The 19,114-nt window shown below is 36.3% G+C and overlaps 1 protein-coding gene across 1 annotated transcript; it reads right to left on the bottom strand.

Moving 5' to 3' along the window:
• Window positions 1-495: 495 nt before the first annotated feature.
• TESMIN (testis expressed metallothionein like protein) lies at window positions 496-15,646 on the bottom strand. Its single transcript, XM_064453257.1, is given in 11 exon segments — window positions 496-1,682; window positions 3,127-3,302; window positions 3,849-3,986; window positions 5,393-5,495; window positions 6,834-6,925; window positions 8,343-8,419; window positions 10,184-10,304; window positions 10,951-11,109; window positions 12,363-12,421; window positions 13,148-13,265; window positions 15,164-15,646. Coding segments are annotated over 11 exon segments (1,719 nt in total). The 3' UTR covers window positions 496-1,489.
• Between the last annotated feature and the right edge of the window lie 3,468 nt (window positions 15,647-19,114).

Below are 19,114 nucleotides of genomic sequence, written 5' to 3'. Positions count from 1 at the left end.
ACCTCACCTCCAATGGGAATTCTAATGAGTTGATTTCTGAGATTTCATTTCAAGGCATGATTTAGCAATACAGGCTGGTTTCTTCTTTTCTCCATGCTTTGTTTCCTTATGGAGTGTCTATTGACTCTACGGCCCTTGTGTGCTCTTCTGATTTATGTCCTCATAGTAACTCTACCTGGGGACAAATACTTTTTAAAATGATGCCTTTAGGTAGGTATTAATTCCAAAACCAAGAGAAATCATCTTAGGAATTGAAGGGCTGAGGAAGGGGTGAAGCGTACAGATGGTGCTGTATCACTTATGGAGCACTTTGAGAACCCATTTTCTCCTGCGACCTTCAGCAATCTCCTGCAGCAGTTGTTAAAAACAAAGATATAAAATGTAATCCATTCACATATCAACTACCACTAATAAAAATCCCTCCCTCTCATTAACCATGATTTTAAAACAGCATGCAGTAAAAACACCTGCTGTCCTGGCAGACATGGAGAATATCTTTATTCATTGAAGCATAAATGTCAAAAATATCTAAGCACATATTATTAACTTAGCATAAAATGTCTAAAACCAAAGAGCATTAATTTTTATATAATCTGTCAGTTCATTCAGACGACAATTTATAATTTTTTTTTTTGCTTTTCCAGAAACATAGTAGCAAATAGCTTACTCGTGTTAGAAAAAATAAAATGTACTATTATCTCAACAGTGACAATAAGAAGAGGAAGAAATATCACAGAGAAAGTGTCCACATAAGAAAAATGAATAATTAAACAAAAGCTTTAAGGGAAACTGGATTGTAAATGTAGGATTCAGCAAATTTCAATTCTAAATGCTAGGTACATAAAAGATTTTCCTATCACTCACTCTTGTATTTTACAATAGGAGTAAAAAGGAGGTCACGCTTCTCCTGTTCTTTATGAGGCTCATCTCTCTAACAAATCTAATGCTGAACAAAGTCTTGTGTGGGTTTTTTCCAACAGCAAATACCAAAACTACTGACAACATTGCTCTATTTTTGAAAAATAGTGTATCTTCAAACAGCAGAAATAAGTTGCCAAAATAGAGAAGACCCAAAGGTAAACTTAGTAGATTTTCCTACTACCACTGAAAATGGAATTGTTTCACAATTCATAAAATAACCAAACTAAGAAAGCATATTCTTACTCAGTTTTTACTGCATCTCCACTCACATAAACATCCAATAAAGTAATTTTAAGTTAAGCTTACTTTTAATAAGAGTCTAGGTAAAGACTGAAGAATCATCCCAGAAAGTCCTAACTACAGGGAAAATCTGGTTTAGTAGAAAATACAATAAGCTTTCTACAGTATTAAGTTACTCAGAAAAATGCTGGATGTGGCGCTGGTTTCACTTACACCAGCATAATTCAGAAAGAATTCAGGTGAAATCAATGAAATTAGTCCTATGAAAGATCCAAGTAAGATCATTAAGTAGCAAAATTTTGGAGACTGCTTTACAATAACTTGAACATTATTCAGCTTTCAGTCCTTTAGATTTTAATTATGCACGTAGGATCTGGGATAAACATCTCCCAAATTCCTCCATGATCATCCGCTCAGCTAGACAGATAGAGTAACCTATTTTTTCTGCCTCTTCAGCTTGCACCAGCAGACAAGCACACGTTGCTTTCGCATCTTCCCAAGATATACACAGAGCTGGTTGTCTGACAGGGGAAAAGAAACTTGAATGAAATATTTCCATTTTAAATACACAAAATTATTTAAAAGACAAACTGCCAAACTTGGTTAAGAGCTGGAACGCACAGAGCTGAATCAGAGTAGCTGCACTATTACTGTAAGTTACATCCTTGTAGGAATTTCACTGTTCTACACCAAATAGCTTCTTTTTCTAACAGACTGCTTCTGAGTTTTTCTAATTCATCACATGGAAGACTACATAATTAATCTATGCGCATGCTGCCTAACAGGTGCAGACAGAGAAAGATTGTACAACAAGCCCCTTCCTCCATCTGCTTGCAGCAGTCACATCCTGGCTCAAGTACAAGGAAATGTGTTAAAAAGTCTTAGACAGGGTCTAGGAGTTACTAAATGTAAATTCAGTCTACTGCTGTTAAAGGAAACACCACCAAGCCCCTGAATGGCACCTTAGCAGCATTGCTTTTGAAACTACCAGTTGTTAACATCATAACTCATTCTACTACATTAATAACATAACTCATAACTCATTCTACTATATTAATAACGTAAATCATCCTACTGTGTGCTTCAAGCAAAGGCATAACTTGGCACCATCTACCCCATCAATACACTACCAAAAGCAGAAATTATGAAAATATTTTAAAAACAGATCATCAGAAAGTATTGTAAAAATGGAATTAAGATAAGAATTTCAAGGTAACTGTTGATGCAAAGAAGCAAATGATGTATGCAAACTGAAAATTTTAGAGCCTGGAGTAAAGCTCCCTAAAATCACTTAAAAGGCAGCTTAATTAATTTTAATTATTATTAACAAGTGTTTCTATTTATTAGACAAATTACTATAAACCAACCAAAAATAGAGTTAGGCTACAACTATGTTAGAAAACATAACAAAATCAGGACAGTACAGCCTTCTTGGGATATTTTACAATCCAAACTGCCAACACAAAAAAAATTAAGGGGACATGTACCAAAGGTAGAAGAGATTTATAAGAAGCAGTGACATAAACATGCTTATTAATTGAACACCACAAACATATTAATAACATAATTTTCTTAGAACTTCTTTGGCCAAGGTTTTGTTAGAAATAAATGCTTGAACATAGAAAAACTGAAGAACAGAGAAACTGAAGAAAAAACATAGTAGCTAAGGGAGAAATATTTAAGAGAATAAAATATGTGATCAATACATAAATAACTGCTGTTTTGTAAGCAGAACTAATGCATATATTCCTCAACTGTGTATACTATAAAGGATAGTTATAACCTTTCCTTTAGATATTTCTCTATTTATAGAAACAAGATGACAAATGCTATGTGATGTGATTCCTTGTATATAAGCCATCTGTCTTTTTAGTCACTATTTCTTAGACAATTAAGATAATGGTTACACAAAAAATTAATGAAGTCAGACCAATTGATTATGCATTGCTGTTTCCTAATACTCACCTGCCTGTCTTCAATTTGGGCAATGTTTTGAATGTTGATGTTAAAACCGGGGTATCTGCTCCGTTATTTCCAGCGTCCATGTAGTTTAGCACATTCAACTGGCTGTTTTCATCTGGACTTTCTTCATAATTTTTACAACCAATGCATTTGCAAATAGAGGAACACATAATTCTAGCCTGGCAAATACAGAATACTTAGAATAAAAAATGTATAAATCTTAAATTAAGCATACATTCAAGCAACCATTGGAGCTATACCACCAGGGACTTATTCTAGATGTGCTGGCCTTGGATACTCCCAGAGCAAAACCATCAGTATCAATACAGTAAGAAAGCAAGACAAGTTTTTTTCCATGGATTCTCTGTGGTGATTGATCTGTACATGGACAAATCACTCTTCACTTCAATTTGTGGATGACTTTGCAAGATAACAAAATACCACAGATGCAAAGAAACTACTAGGATTAGCAGAAAACCATTCCTCCTTTCTTCTGGAGCGAGGCATTGGCTAAGAGCTCCTGGTACTGAAAATTTTAGCTGATCAACTTCAGCCAGATTCTGTTCCTTAGAGACATGACAAGAAAGAGACTGTGCCTCCTATGTTCAAAATGGTTTATGATGAAAAATGCAAAGAAAGAAGTGATTATTTTTAGCAACTACTAGTTACAGAATATTATCAGTAATTAGGTAGTAACTGATGAGAGGAAAGTTCACCTGACTCACCTCAAAGCACTCACAATAGTTCTTGAGGCACCCTGAGCGCTTGCAATTACATCCTTTGTTATGGTGAAGTTTAATTTCTCCTAGTTTCCTTTTCCCGATCTTCGGTAAGAAAGCTTCTGGGTTTCTGCCAAGACAGGCCTAAAAAAAAATTTGCTAGATTATGAGAAATTCAAATAAATGTTTTAAATACCTGAATGACTGTGAACCAATGTTTAACAAAGAAGTTCTTACTTTCCTCTCTGGTGATATGAAGCCCATGGATAAAGGAATCTTCCATGGCATGTTGAGAGCAGGAATTCAAAGACTCCAGAACACTAAGCTGACTTGGCTCTAGCATGGGAAGCAATTTACATTGTTTTTATGGAATAACCTAAATGACCCATCTACTGTTCTCTTGGTGCTGGTTTTCTTTCACTGCTGATGCTACTTTCACCAGAAATAAAAAGTTCTCAGTGAAGAAAGAACCCTTGCATACATAGTAACATACATCTCAGAAGTTTTAAACGCGTCTGATTTCATTAATGGCCCAATACAAAGACCATTCACTGAAATCAGCATTGGATTGGAACAGCAGGTTTTAATTAGGTCCCAAGACCTCGCAATGCCATGGACTACTAAAAGGCAGTGACAAACATGATATATATGCTTTACAAAATGTAATCTACAGCAGTGAAAGGAGTGCTTACACATCAACAACCCCAACAGCTGAGCTACAGACAAGCATCTGATTTGAAAACTAGTTGTTGCATATTGACAGCAAAACTGCTGTGGCTTTAATTGGGTGGATGTGGCAAAGCCCTAACTCTAATTAGATCAGTGGCTTGTACCATCCTGAAATGATGTGAATGATACAAAAAGACTTCTGGGGAGTTGCATACAAGAAGCACAAAGCCACTAATATATCCTTAGTGCATCAGCAGTGAAATAAGACTTTTCATTATCACTTTAAAACTTACAAAACATGACATACATACTAGATTAAATTATTGCCCAAATCGTGTAGTTTGATATACACACAAAAGTTATCGCACATACTATTCTTTATTCCATTAATAACATCAGTCTCCAAATGCAGAAGAAACTTGCTTCTCACTAGTGCAGGGTTCAGCGTTGCTGCCCCAAGAGCCAAGTTTGTATTGCTGCATGGGGCAACCGGAAAGACTAATGCAGATAACTGCAGAAGATCTGTCAATGAGAACAATAATTTGGATAGTAATACTTTGTTTTCCTTTAAGAACTCTCTGACTTTGGGCTAAAATAAATTTCGCATCAAGTGAAAAAATTTTCCAAAATTAAATTTGGGTTTGAATACTTTCTTCCCAGAACAAAAATTTTCATAGTTTTAATCCATACTATCAGAATCTATAAAAGCAAGGAAAAAAATCCCTACATTTCTTTATGTAAGAATAATACAGAAGCAAAACTTAGTTTTGTTTATGTTAAAAGTATTTCAAATACTATAACTAGTGGAAAAACCAATACTGCTATATTTTTCATACATGGACTGATATGAATGTGTAGTGTACTTTTTTTTTTTTTTTTACCTTAATGGCTTTAAATCGATCCATTTCATGAAGTTGATTGTTGTAACAATTATTGCAGTTGCAGTTGTTGCAAAAATCACCATTGGCGAAGCAATCACAATATCTATGATTAACATGTAAAACAAGAAAAGAAATTAAAAGATTAGCTGCTTTAAGAGTAAATTTTTAAATTTTAATTCTACTTCTAGACAGAATGTTCAGTTTCTACTCATAAAAAGTGTTTCTTCATCTGTAACTTAATCACATCCAAACCTAGACAATGAGCTTCCCTTTCTCTTTCAATTTTACATTTTGTAATTTGCACCCAGTCCGTCAATGAATCAAACTTTAATTATTACATATACATCTCTGTGCGTATTGTTTATGTATGAGAGCAGCAGCAAGACAGAGAAATTATATTTTAGTATACAGCATTTACAATCTACATAGGATTTTCCAGATAGGCTCTGAAAAATTCTTCTAGCTTCTCCTTTTGTTTTTATACTTTGGATTATATGCAGTCATCTACATCTCTGCACCAAATTCTGAGCTTGTGTGACACTAGTTTACATTAGCTGTGGATCTTCCTAACTCAGTATCAGATGAGTAATTTTTGAGATGTATGTACCATTAATTTTAAAGCACACATTTCTTATATGTTTGTCCTTTCTTCTATACACTGTTATTAGCATTTATTAAATGTTGATAAACTATTACTTACAATTTAAGACACTGAGATTTTGTGCAGTTACACGGTTTCTTAGACTTTGTAACCCCTGAACCAAAAGGTAAGCTACATAGGTTGAAAAAGGAAAAAAAATAAAAAAGAAAAAAATCACAAATACAACTGCAATGAAAACTTATTATTCTATAGTTTTGAAACAATAAACACCAATTTATTTATTTTTTTTACACCATATTGGTGTTATTTAACAAGTGTGGCCTCACAGAGTGCATGAGAAAAAAAGAAGCAACCTGTAATCTCTGTCTATCTACCAGCTGTCACTACTTGGGACAGGTCTGCCCTTAGTCATACAGTCTGGTAATAATTGTCCAGCTGCAAAGCTCCCTCACCTTTCACCCTGGGGTTGCATCTGCCTCTTATTCAAAAATGATCTGCAATTAAATATTATTAAAAGAATTCCATTAGTGTTAGAAATAGAGGTTAAACACATGCGAATTAGATTAGGAAACACATTAATTAACTTAGAAAATTAAATGTTTTTCAGGCAAATGGACAGCACAGTTGCACTGATCCTAAGAGAACTTGAAACCGTGCTACATAGTCTTGACCGCCAGCAACTGGTATAATGACTACCAGGATATAGGCACAAAGCATTCTTATAGAATTGTGTTTTTGTTACAAGAGGGAAGCAGCTATGCAACATGAAAATGTCTCGGAGTCATTGCCAATTTAAAATTCAAAATTCATCATGGATGTAAGATGTTTCATTCATCTTACCCCTCTGAGGTAATTTTCACTGGCCTGTGCAGATTTGATTCCAGATGCAACGTTGCAGTGCTAGCTACTGGTTGTAAGGGTCCATTTTCAAACTGTTCAAGATAAAATGCATATATCCAATTTATGTTAACTTTTTAAAAAGTATGCTTGTAAGTTAACAGAGAAAAAGTATCACAAAGAAAATGCTTCTTGGGATAATTTGACTGCTAAGGTTACTGATAAAAACTCATGGGAGTAAAGAGTCATGAAAACAGCATGCATCTCTTCTTGGAAGCCATACAGTATGTCAGGCATCCCATTACTCCCAAGGCAAAGAACCAAAACCAGCTTTCAGTGCTGCAGTGTTAGCACACTATTTTAAATTTCCTGGTAATTCTATGTTCATTTGCTTTTAATTCCAGTAGTCAATTGAAACTGGTTAGTGACTTGATTTTCATTATGCTCAGCTGCAATATGACAGCTAATGGGTTGAAGACTAAGCAAAATTTAAAAAAAAAAAATCAGCTCACAGGCCAAGAAAACACACTGCAGATCTGGTGGCTCTTCAGACACATGATTAATAAGGGCCTCGTTTTGGAAAGAGACAAGGGAAGAACAATTAGGATTGCACTGATATTACTGGTAATGGAGGGACAGTGAATAATTGTAAATTGCTGTTATTTTAAAAGGTGAGTAATATAGCTGACCATAAAGAAAGGGAAAAATAATATATTTAATTCAAGACAAGACATCTAGGAAGAAACTAATTTGGGATAAAGTTAGAGAAGAATTACAAGCCTGTCTACATCACTGCTCCAGAATGTTTAGGCACCACTTTTATACTGCCTTTAGAGATGGAAGACTTCCTATGTCATTGTTCAGTCTGAGCCTTGGGTTCTTTATTCTATCTTTTATGATAGTGGCTGCTCTCCACAAACCATTTGCTGTGTTTGTACTGACAAACACAATCACACAAATCAGAAGTTAACTATTAAAACTTGCATTATTTTTTGCTACCAGCTCTGTTGGAAGTAACACATGAGAAGCCAAACATCTGCAAAGATTTTTAGTCTTCTGTTCAATTTTCATCAACAACAAAAAAAAAATCAACAAAAAAATTATACAACTGTTAAATCCTAATCAAGAAAAAAGAGTGTGAAAAATCCTATTAGAAGAAAACATTCCCTTCTTCTGGTAAAAGTCAATGTGCTTTGCTTCACCCCAAAATGGTTCTCAAACATAGCAATCTATATAATACCAAATGCAAGGTTTCAAAACTGGAATAAATTTATTTTTCTTATGGAAAACTGTATTTTTAATTCTGGTATTACGTCTAGAAAATGTTGAAATTGGAAACCATTATATGCAGAAAGTATAATGAGTGCAGAACTAATCTGTCCAAACTAGCTAAACTGTCTTTAGAAAATGCATACAATTGTTACTTGTTAACATAGTCTTAACAACCCATTTTAAGAAAAGGAAAAGAGTGTATATTGTATTTAACAAGTTTAAAGGATAAAGCTTCTTTACCTCTTGTTCATTCAGAACCAGATCACCTGGAACAGGCAAAAACTGCCCCAGTACAGCTGTTACAGGGTTGTCCACATCTGAAAAGACGACATTTACCTGAAGACAGCAGAACTACTCACAATGTATAAAGCTTCATTTATGCATAAATACTTTTGAATTAAGTATACAGGCAAATTGGTATCTTTGAATTCTTTTGTTAATTTAAAAAAATTACCTGAGGCTATCTGTCCTCTGCTAGCGCCGTCTCCTACAATTTAGTTTTGAATCCAAACTCACTCTACAAAAAATAGTGTCAATGAAGGATCTAGAAGTTTTCTCTCCAGAAATGTTTTTCTTATTGAAAAAAAACCCCAAGTATAAAAACCTGACCACACAAAAATACCTCTGACAGAAGAACCAGCCACCAATTTGTCAGCTAGGAATTTGAGCATAGGATGTTTTTAGTCCATGACATCAAGTACTTTAAAATTCCACTGCCATGAACTTAAAATACTCTCATAAAGTAAGTCTCATAAAGTAAGAAAAATGCCAGAAACAAATATATTTATCCTGAGTTCTTATTTTACAAATTTCCAGATTTCTGAGAGAGCACCGGGAACAGAGGTCTTTAACTTATGAAAAAAAATTACTAAAAAACCATGGAGTAAAACATAGCTGTAAGAGTAAGTCTTTCTGTAAGTCCTGACGAACTGCATGTAAGTACCTGTGCATCCTAATCTATGCAGACAAAAAGCAAACATCATAGTAAGATTACAGGATGAATCTTATACCTGTACTTACTTTCTTTCCATCTCAAGAAAGAAAAAATAATGGAAGCCAAAGGACAACTCAATTCAAAAGTTGAAGAGTTTAGTCCCTAGAAAATTTTAGATATAATTTCTGGACCTAATTATTTTACTTGCCCTGAGGATGAGTAAACCAGAATAAAGTTCAAGCAAATAAAAACTAACAAACACATGCCAGCGCACTCCTCAGCTTTTTCTTCCCTAACATTACAGCAAATGAATGAGAGATTTAATTTTATAAAGGAACATGACATTTAAATTGAATGTGCCTGGTTTACTCTTCTGATGGCTTCTGACAAATATAAGTAAACAGGCTCTATACCTGGAGCATCTGCTGAGAGATGCTCACATTCAGCACCTATTGATATTGAAAGCAGTATCTGGTCTACTATGTGCCTAATATTGAAAGGCTTTATTTTCGCATTGCCTTCAAAATACATCTCTGTAATAAAATTGTAATAATACTGAAATAAACTAAGTTAATAATGCTTTTGAGGAAGCTATATTTAGGTATAGGAAATATTTATTTAAATTAAAACTAAACTACACTCAAATACTTTGCTGCTGCTCTGATGAAAACCTGTTGCTCCATCTAAATAGCATTAACTTTAGGACCTCAGAAACCACTGTCTTTAAAAATGGATGGCATTTCCAGTTCATGTAATTATGTAAATATCAGTGAATCCCAAGGCTGAAATATACCCATAGCCCTCAGTACTGCTGCTCTTTTATGGAGAAACAGTGACTCTTGGTGGTAAGCTAGGGTAGATGCAAATGTATGCAGGTGCTTATGCTGAATGCACTTTACATGGAAAGTAATCTGTGTATTAAAAACTTTCAGTAAATTCAACATATCCATTACATTATTCTTATTACACTGAAGTAACTAGCAATTTTTCAGTTATAAAATAAAGTAAAATAATAACTGGTGATTGCTACATTATCTTTGGCTCATCTCACACTGTTGCAGCTTAAGAACATGAACACATGCAGTTGGACATTAACAATCTACAATACTATCTGGCAGGCTAGAGATAATTTTAATTTTTATTGTACCTGATTGAAAGTAATTATGTTGCTCCTGGTACTCAGGAATTAGATGAACTGGTTTTAGATCTTGTGTGGCACAACTGTTTATACAGAGTATTTGAGTACCTCCTTCCAACTGGCAGATAACCTAAAATGAATAACTGATGATTAGTGTTCATCTAAGAAAGTGTAATTCTAAGCATATAGATATAAAGGTTTTCATAAGAGTACCACCTGTCTGATAAAGCTTCTTAATCACAGAATGGAATCTCTGAAATAAATGGATCATTATGCATTAAGATGTTTGCTTTTTGACCCTTAGTTTTAATTTATTTTTGGAAGCAGCTATTGAGATCTAACAGTGTAGCTCCTCAGCCTAGGTGATATGGATTCCTTGTTCTTCAGGTTGCTCCATGGGACTTTGTAGAGCATATTCTAGCTATTTACTGCTGTGCTGGCTTCAGATTCAGTTCCCTAACCAGAACATGCCATTGTAATTGTTATTGTTTAATTTCATTTATTTAGCTGTGATTTTAAATAAAGACTTTTCTTTTTTGTTTACAGCTGTTAAATAGAAAATAATATGGTTTTTTAATATATATATTAAATATATATATATATATATCAAGTAGCATTATAACTAGATAAAATTTAGACTGTGAGTCCAAGGAAGGGACTGCCTTTTATTCTTGGTACAGCACTCACTAAGTGGGACTTCTTGAAGCTAGTGTGGTGCAAATAAGTTAATTTTTCTCTAGCATATAATTTTGCTATCAATTTCAGGATATAATTACCACAGGGCTGGAATCGTTTCCGTGTGGACATCTGGACTCCTCCACTACATTGTGCAATGCTAATAACTTGCAGCCAGACTCGTCAACATTCAAACTCTGAAAAATTGCTCTGTCTTGGTGATTCTCGAAAACATTACTAGCTGCCTCTCTTACCTCAGCCTGAAATATAAAATTTTAAATCTTAAAAGGCATGCTTTAATATCTACTTCAAATTCCAAGCAAACACAATAAAATTAAAAATGTATCTGCATAAATAATATATTTTAAAGCAAGGATTGTATTCAAATGTAATACTGAGAATAGTTAATTTACTTGTCAAAGGCAGAATGATTTTTGCTTATATTTCAATTAAAAATATTCCTGAAGAATAACAATGAAGAGTAACATACTTCAGAGTAACAATGGCCTTCAGAGTCTGCAACATCAAGAAGTATCAACTGATTTCTAAACTGCCTTGGAGGAGTTAGGCAACAGTCACAGCAAATTATGCAAAACAAGAATTAATCCGGAATTATATAACTTGACTGGGAATCATTGGGATTTAGTCTAAGTAAGAATTAGTCATCTGAGACTGGACTGCAAATTCAGTTGCTCCAAAATGAGCTTTTTTACAGTGATCAACTACCTTGTGTCATGGCTTTCCATCATAATGTGGTGCCCCCTATATTTGTTGAAAAGAAATATACCACCTATCTTGCTGATCCACTAACTTATTACAGTGTCATCTTCACAAAGGTCACACCTCCAGATGAAACCTTGCCCCTCTCAGTATACACTTTAAAACACCAGACAACCTTGAAAAACCTGGCTACATAATTCCAGTAATTTTCAGAAATCTCCCTTTCATGAAATACCTGAATTTCTATAGTTTGTCTTGCACACATCTAGGAAATTATATTTGAAAAATTCAAGCATTTTAAGTGAATACGTTGCAAAGAACAGCTTTCCATAGGTGGGAAGTGCTAATGTTAAAGTTCAATTTTTATCCTCAGCAATGTTCCTTTATACATACTATGCATGCGATAAAGGCTCAAATACTAATCAGCTGCCCAAAGGGATTTGGTGGAGTCCCACTAGGCAGTTTGTGTTCAAGTGGCCTTAGGAGAATCCCCCTCCCTAACTGGCCTGAACTGGAGCCAGAATGTGCAAGTGGCAGACAGGAGCGAACTAGACTTGAGCCTGTAGGAATGGAAATAGGCAAAAAATCCAGATGCTAATCTTCCTTCCTCCACAACGGAGCAGTGTAGGAAATCTATGGAGCAACATTTTTTTTTCTCTTTTGTGGACAGATCAGATAGGACAGTGTTTGAAAGAACCTTTTACCCTCTGGCATATAAAATAAATCCCATTTTAGACATTCAACACTAGGACAGATTCTTCCAATAATAACAAAATATTGCATGCATACTTACTAGTTCATCGTAGACAGAAGCACTAGTCTGAGGTAAGCCACAGATATCACTGGAAGATTCTAGTACATAAAATAAAGCATGTCTTGTTTACAAAATATCAGTGTTTTATACGAAGAACTCCTTTAGAGCATCACTAAAAGATTTTTATGTCACTACAGCATTAAATTCTTGTGAAAGAAATATTTAATATTCTTTTGTACAGACTTGGTGGAAAAAACATCAGCTTGGGTCTTTTGATGTTTTTAAAAGATTTATTGTGCCTGTTTGGTAAAGTTCATTTAGCTTCAGGAAAAACTACTTTATAAGGTCAAATCTAGCAGTCAGTTTAACCCTGAGCAGGGCTGTGAACAGGCAGAACACATTGAACAACTGTTCACAAGCTTACTAACATCAGCAGCATCAGTGCAAACCATCTAACTTTCATAACCAGTGGTCAAACTCCAAAATGGAATAAAAACATTGTTCAACTGAATAAAAAAAAAATTATGCTGCAAGAAGGAATATCTTCTTCACAGTCCCCTGAAGGAATGGGGAGGTGGTATGAGAGGAAAGGAAAATCAAAACAAAGTCTGAACTATGTTGTTGAAGCACCATGAACATACATGAACAAACAGTGGTCTATTCTCCTTTCAAACATTCTTAGTGATATTAACATTATCAGAGAAGTCTCATACTGCAGTTTGCCGAATCCAGATATTAATTTATTTAGCTATTTAAATCCTTCCCTAAACTTAGAAGAGGAGGGAAAAAGAAAAAAATCCCACTCCATCACTTGGGGCACTTACCATGTAAGCAATTGGTCAAGTTTTGTAACTGCATAGTACTGTTTTGGATTCCTTTAAATTGATCACAACAAATACATTTATTCTCACCTGTGACTGAAGGTATGAATGATCTGATCACCTGAAAAAAAGAAGTTTTTATTTATAACTATTTTATGCATTAAATGATTTATTTTTAAAAGCCAAATGAATAAACAAAAAATTGACTTAAAGTGACCCTGAAAATTGGAAGTTATTTACATTTTCATGACATAATTAAGCACATAAATGCTGCAGCCTATTCAGCATTACCAGGTACTGTTATATATTTTGAATATTATTTCTGCTTTTTCTGCTCAACATATAGTTATGGTTCAGATTAAATGCATTTACAACTATAATAGCATCAAACAATACCTACATTTGTATTTTCAAAAACAAACCAAATGAACAGAAAAGGGAACAAAGACAGACACCAACTATTTTCTAGTTTCAAATTAGAATTGAGATTGTTCGAACTAGACAATTTGCTTTCTGCATGTGCTGTGCTTCCTCTTAATATACACAGCAGTTTAGGAGCGTAAGCAAGCAGCGTAGAAAAAAATCAATCAGCTTGCTTTATTTCAGTAAAATTATTTATAACCTGATTAACATTTTGTTCTAATATCTTCAAGAAACAGGGCAGATTAAGGAAACATGCAGATTTAGCGTGATAAACCATAAGGATACTAGGAAGAAAGCTAGTCAGAAAGATTTCTTCTAAATCTGATTTTTAGCTCCTTGTACAAAGACTAACAAATTTTCCTTATCTTCAACTTGACTTTGAAGAAAGCAACTGTTATGCCTTAATCACACCTTTACTTTCTAGAGGATTCCACCAGCCTTTTGAATATTATTAACAGTTCAAAAGATTGAAGGTGTTGCTTATTAAGGAACTACTGATAATATTGAGCACGTGTGTAAACAACCTTCCCAGGCAGAGATACTTCTAAACTATAACTGTATCCTGAGATCAGAAAGAAAACGAAAACACATAGGGCAACTGTCACAGTAGACTTCAAGCGTCTCTGGATGAAATGGCACTGGGAAACACACTGGGCTGGGTCGTGTCAGCAGTGATTTCTCTGACAGGAGGTTTCCTGCACAGACAGTCCCCAGCTGCCACCTGACTTCAGCCTGGCACCTTGGTGGGATACTGCAAGGGGAAAATCAGACCTCATTCTCAACCAAGTGATTTTTGTGATTTTGAGGTTTGGGGTTTTTTTAATGCTTTTGATTTTTGAATCTGAGAACAGTGGTGTTCGTTGTCAAATGGTATGCTTAATTATTTCAACATAGCTTCTCAGAGGAAACCTCAGTGCCCCTCTAGAAGCAGCCACAATGCAAACTTAAAATTTGGAGATTTCTTCAGATGATATTCTATGGCCATAAAAAAAGATGCAAGGACATGTAAGTATTCTACCTATCAATGGCTTGCATTAAGCAGATGGATTTGGTCTTGTGATCATCGCAGGTTTTATGCTGTGTACCTTTCTAGATAGTAATTGATCAACATAGAAAATATAACTTCAAACTACACAGAAAAACTGCCAAATGTGGTAAGCAATGGGAAAGCCTTCTCTCTTACAATACTACTTTCCCCATGGAGATTTAACAATACAGGCTACAGTTTACTGCTGCAAATAAATTACTTTTTAACTCATTTGGACTATAAATGTTAAGATGACAAGTGTGTCACCTGTAGAGCTAGAGAACAAAAGTTAATATCCTATTTGTACTTTGTACAAATCTAATATTATCTAATAGTTGCTAATACAGACAGGAATATATAAAACCAAAGCGGGTATATTTGTGACATGGTAAGATTTTTTTTTAAACGAGCAAAACAACTACCCATTTATTTCTCTATTTACTACTAAGTTTGCTCTAGGCTAAAATTTATGTCATAAATTTAAACACTACCCCATATAAGTTTTAAGGTGGCAATTCCCCACAATTAAGTCACAAATATATAAAAATTCCTATTTCACTTAATCTTACTGGTATCATTCTGACATTTTGACTGACTGTTCCTTCTGCAGAGAAAATGCTCGAAGTTGGAACACTGCAATTACTATGCTGCATCACTGCAGAAGAAAGAAAGTGGACGCCATTTGAAGGCAGATAAGACAAATGCATATGTTCAGATTCTGGAGCTTCTGGAAGGTTTAATTCCTTGTACGTTTCAAGATCTTCATCACCACAGCTGTTGTTTCCATGTGGATGTACTTCAACTTTTACTATTGTATTTTGATTTTCAATTGTAAGTGGATATGTGAAGTGATCTAGCAAAGTCTCTCCCACGTTTACGGTGCATAAATGATTGTCTTGAGTTGGCAGCAATCCTTCTTCACTGGGTTTATTAGTTATTGGAGTTTCCAGATTGAAGTTTTCAGAAGTAACGGGACCGTTTTGACTAAATATTTCAGTTACAAGTCCACTGTCTATTACTGATCTTATATCAAGCAATATCTGACTCTCCATAGTCATGGACAGACTGTCAACTGGTTAGTTTTTTTTTTTTCATTGAAGATAATTAAATTTTCTTTTTCAGTGTTCTTCTGAAGAGTTTTCTATCTAGAAGTGAATGAAATAGTCTTAACCAAACCACATATCTATACAATACTGAAGATTAACCCAACTAACATGTAACTGTGAAACTTAAAATCATTACACTGGAAGAGGTTGTTGGGGTTCTGAACATAGCTTTCAGAAAATACAGGCTACTGTGCTGACACAAACAAGCTGCTTTTATGATAAGAACACATTATTTGTAACTTTTAAACACATTAACGCCATTCAGACTTAAATCAGAATTTTGCTGCTTGGCTTTAGCAGTTGTGATGGATGCACTTGACCTCCTAACCAAACTCACGGTAGTTTGGTACAGGCTCAAAGGGAGGTAAAGGCCTGATCTGTGGCTGGGCCAAGAACTCCTCTGGTTCTGATCCATTGTCTGAGTATCCACAAAGGAGCCAAGCAGCACAGAGGGAGGGCATCAATGCATATGAGCTTGCAACACCAATCACGCGACTGACACGTGAATAGCGGTAGCTTTTCCAAGACTCATTTATCAAGGAACAAAGTTGTGGGTACAAGGAGTCTCCTGCATACCTTTCCCATCACATGTAATTTCACTATAAACCAACCACTTTATTCCATAAATATGATAGCCTAAGTGAGCCTTCTGTGAGCTCTCCCTGCTGGGCAGTGTGGCTGCATGGCAGTGATCTCCCCTTAAGCTGGGACACCTCTCAGGCTTGCTCCTCGAGCAGAGACACCTTTACCAACAACAGACCTTTGTTAAGTGACCGATATTGCGCATAACCTTGTAGCACAGTTTGATTTTGTCTTGGTAACTTTGATTGCATGTTGGATTGATGCTAATGAAACATTACATAAACTTTGCATGTACAATCCCTTAGACATAAACCATTGCCCAAGTCTGAGACCAAGATTGGACCTAACCGCACCTAAGCTCCATCAGTTTAGAAAGCAAGGGCATCTACTCTCAACCTCGTGACTCAATGGGAGCGTCTTCCTTACTCTTTGCATTGCCGGTCTCTCTGTGAATCATTCTATCTTCACTGTAACTCAATTTTCCTTTGTATGTTTCTTCCATGAAATTAATAGAGTGAACCTTGCCATCGAATTTTGTTACGTTGCACTTTTACAACATCATATTAAAACTACTTTAATACCTTTGGTGGTGATTCCTTAAGCAATCTAAATCACTTATTTTGTGACAAATTGGCATACTTGGCAGGACCCTAAATCAGGATTCGTGACAGTAGTCTAAAAAAAAGCAAATTTGACATAGTACATTTAGACAGCTATAATTATACTGGTTTAAGTTTGTGTCAGTAAGTAGCACATTAAGACCAAACCCTATCTGTACTCTCCATGTCATTATTGGCAGCTACAGACAATGCAAGCCAAAGCACCGCTACTTAAAGTATGGCAAGACCACCATTAAAAAGACGTAGGCCAAGATCCACCTGCACTGCCATCGCTACTATTTCTGGATATAGACTAAGGCAATACAGGGAGGGTCAGGCTACCCGTGTGCCCCTGACTGGACGGGGACACGCAGCCCCCTGAAGGGTCGAGTCTCTCCGACCGCCACACACCAACCACTACCAGCTCTTGGACATCCGTGGGGTGGGGTGGGGCAGGACCAGCCCTGCCCAGCGGATCCGGCACGTCTCTGACCCTTTCCCCTCCGCCATTCACCTGCCCCCGCAGCCGGCGCCCGCCCGTCCGTCAGCGAGGAGGGACGGCCGCGCGATCGGCCGTTAGAGGAGGCCAGCCCCGCCTCCCCCGCCAGCGCGCGGGCGCCTCGCGCACAGCAGCGGCTGAGCGTTTTGGGTGATGTAAAGCATAATTTCCCTTGGAAATTATCTCGCCTTACACGGAGCCAAAAGATTAACCAGACCCTGGCACGGAGTAAGCGGCTCTTTGTTATAACCCAGAGCGCTACGCAGCACTGGCGAGGCCAGACCCGGCGTGCTGTGGCCGGCGCTGGGCTCTCCGGCACGGGAGAGACACGGGCATACTGGTGACGGTCCGATGAAGGGCCGTGAAGATGAGGGGACTGGAGCATCTCTCCTCTGAGGAAAGGCTGGAAGAGCTAGGACTGTTTATATCTCTAGGCTAAAGTGGAAGGCAGGGTACAAAGAGGATGGAGCCATGGTCCTTTCTGTGGTGCCCACTCATGGGACTGGAGGCAATGGGCACAAACTGAAACGCAGCAGGCTCAATGTCAGCAAACACTTTTTTTTAGTGTAAGAGTGACCAAGCACTGCCACCACAGGTTGCCCAGGGAGGATCTGGGAGTCTCCATCCTTGGATACTCAAAAAGCCTTCTGGACACGGTCCTGGGCAACTATCTGGTTGGACTAAGTGACCTCCAGGAGGTCCCTTCCAACCACAACCATTCTGTGAAATAGCCAGCTCCAGCTTCTGCTCTTAGAGCCCTTTGTACAACTCACTCTGCGAATCCTGGAATTGTCACCCCAGTGCCATAAAGATTGCAGAGTTTAGAAAACACTCCAAACCTACCAGGCCACTACTCCGGCCACTTAAGATAAGAGATTGTTTCCTTGAAAGAAGAAATTGAACCTGAACTTTTAATTTTAGATATTAATGTCTTCATTTTGAGGAAGTTTTGTGTATTAAAAAAACACCCAAAACACAGCAAAATCACCAAAACTGATTTCAATCTACCTTTCATCCATAAGGTACCATACAATTAATCCAAGAAGAAACTAGAATATTTTTTTCCTTATGCTTTTCTTTACAAACTTCCACCCTGCCAGCCCCAGATCAGCAGCCATGAAAGTTAGAGAAAAACAGAACAAAAGAAACCCCATGCTTTCTCCTTCCCTTTCAAAGGCTTCATCCAACAGCTAAGTTTTTTATTCTAGTACTTTCCAACAGGCGTTCACTAATCTCGGCCAGACCTGACTAATCCCATGCATCATGTACAACTACAGCAACATTTTCTAAGGTGCATCTTAAACTTGCCACCCTTAAAAACAGGCAAATGGAAGAGGGAGAAAAAAACCCACCAAAACAGATCCGTATTCTCTCTGCCTAGAAAGTTTCCATACAGAATTTCTATTTAGATTGAACATACCTGTTTACAACTTCAGTATTCAGCCTTGGTGGGAGATGTTTGAAATACAAGCAGGAACTAACAGTATCTAAGAGATGAAGTGTGAAATCGAAATCACGGTGCTCTTTTATGTAGCAAAGGCTGCAACATCCAGAAAAACAAAATACTAAACAACTGTGAAAATGGTCTATCGCACAAAACTATTTTTTAAATTTTACTTTATTAAGCAGCAATTTAAAAAAATACCACATGAACCTTTAAAGGGAAAAAAAAAAATCCTCTGCAACTGTCTCAAAGTAGTCCCCAATTTTAATGCAATTTCAAAGGAGTTTCCA

The sequence above is a fragment of the Phalacrocorax carbo genome, chromosome 5 (genome assembly GCF_963921805.1).
Source record: "Phalacrocorax carbo chromosome 5, bPhaCar2.1, whole genome shotgun sequence".
Taxonomy (NCBI): Eukaryota; Metazoa; Chordata; class Aves; order Suliformes; family Phalacrocoracidae; genus Phalacrocorax; species Phalacrocorax carbo.
This window is presented reverse-complemented; position numbering and strand designations above follow the sequence as displayed.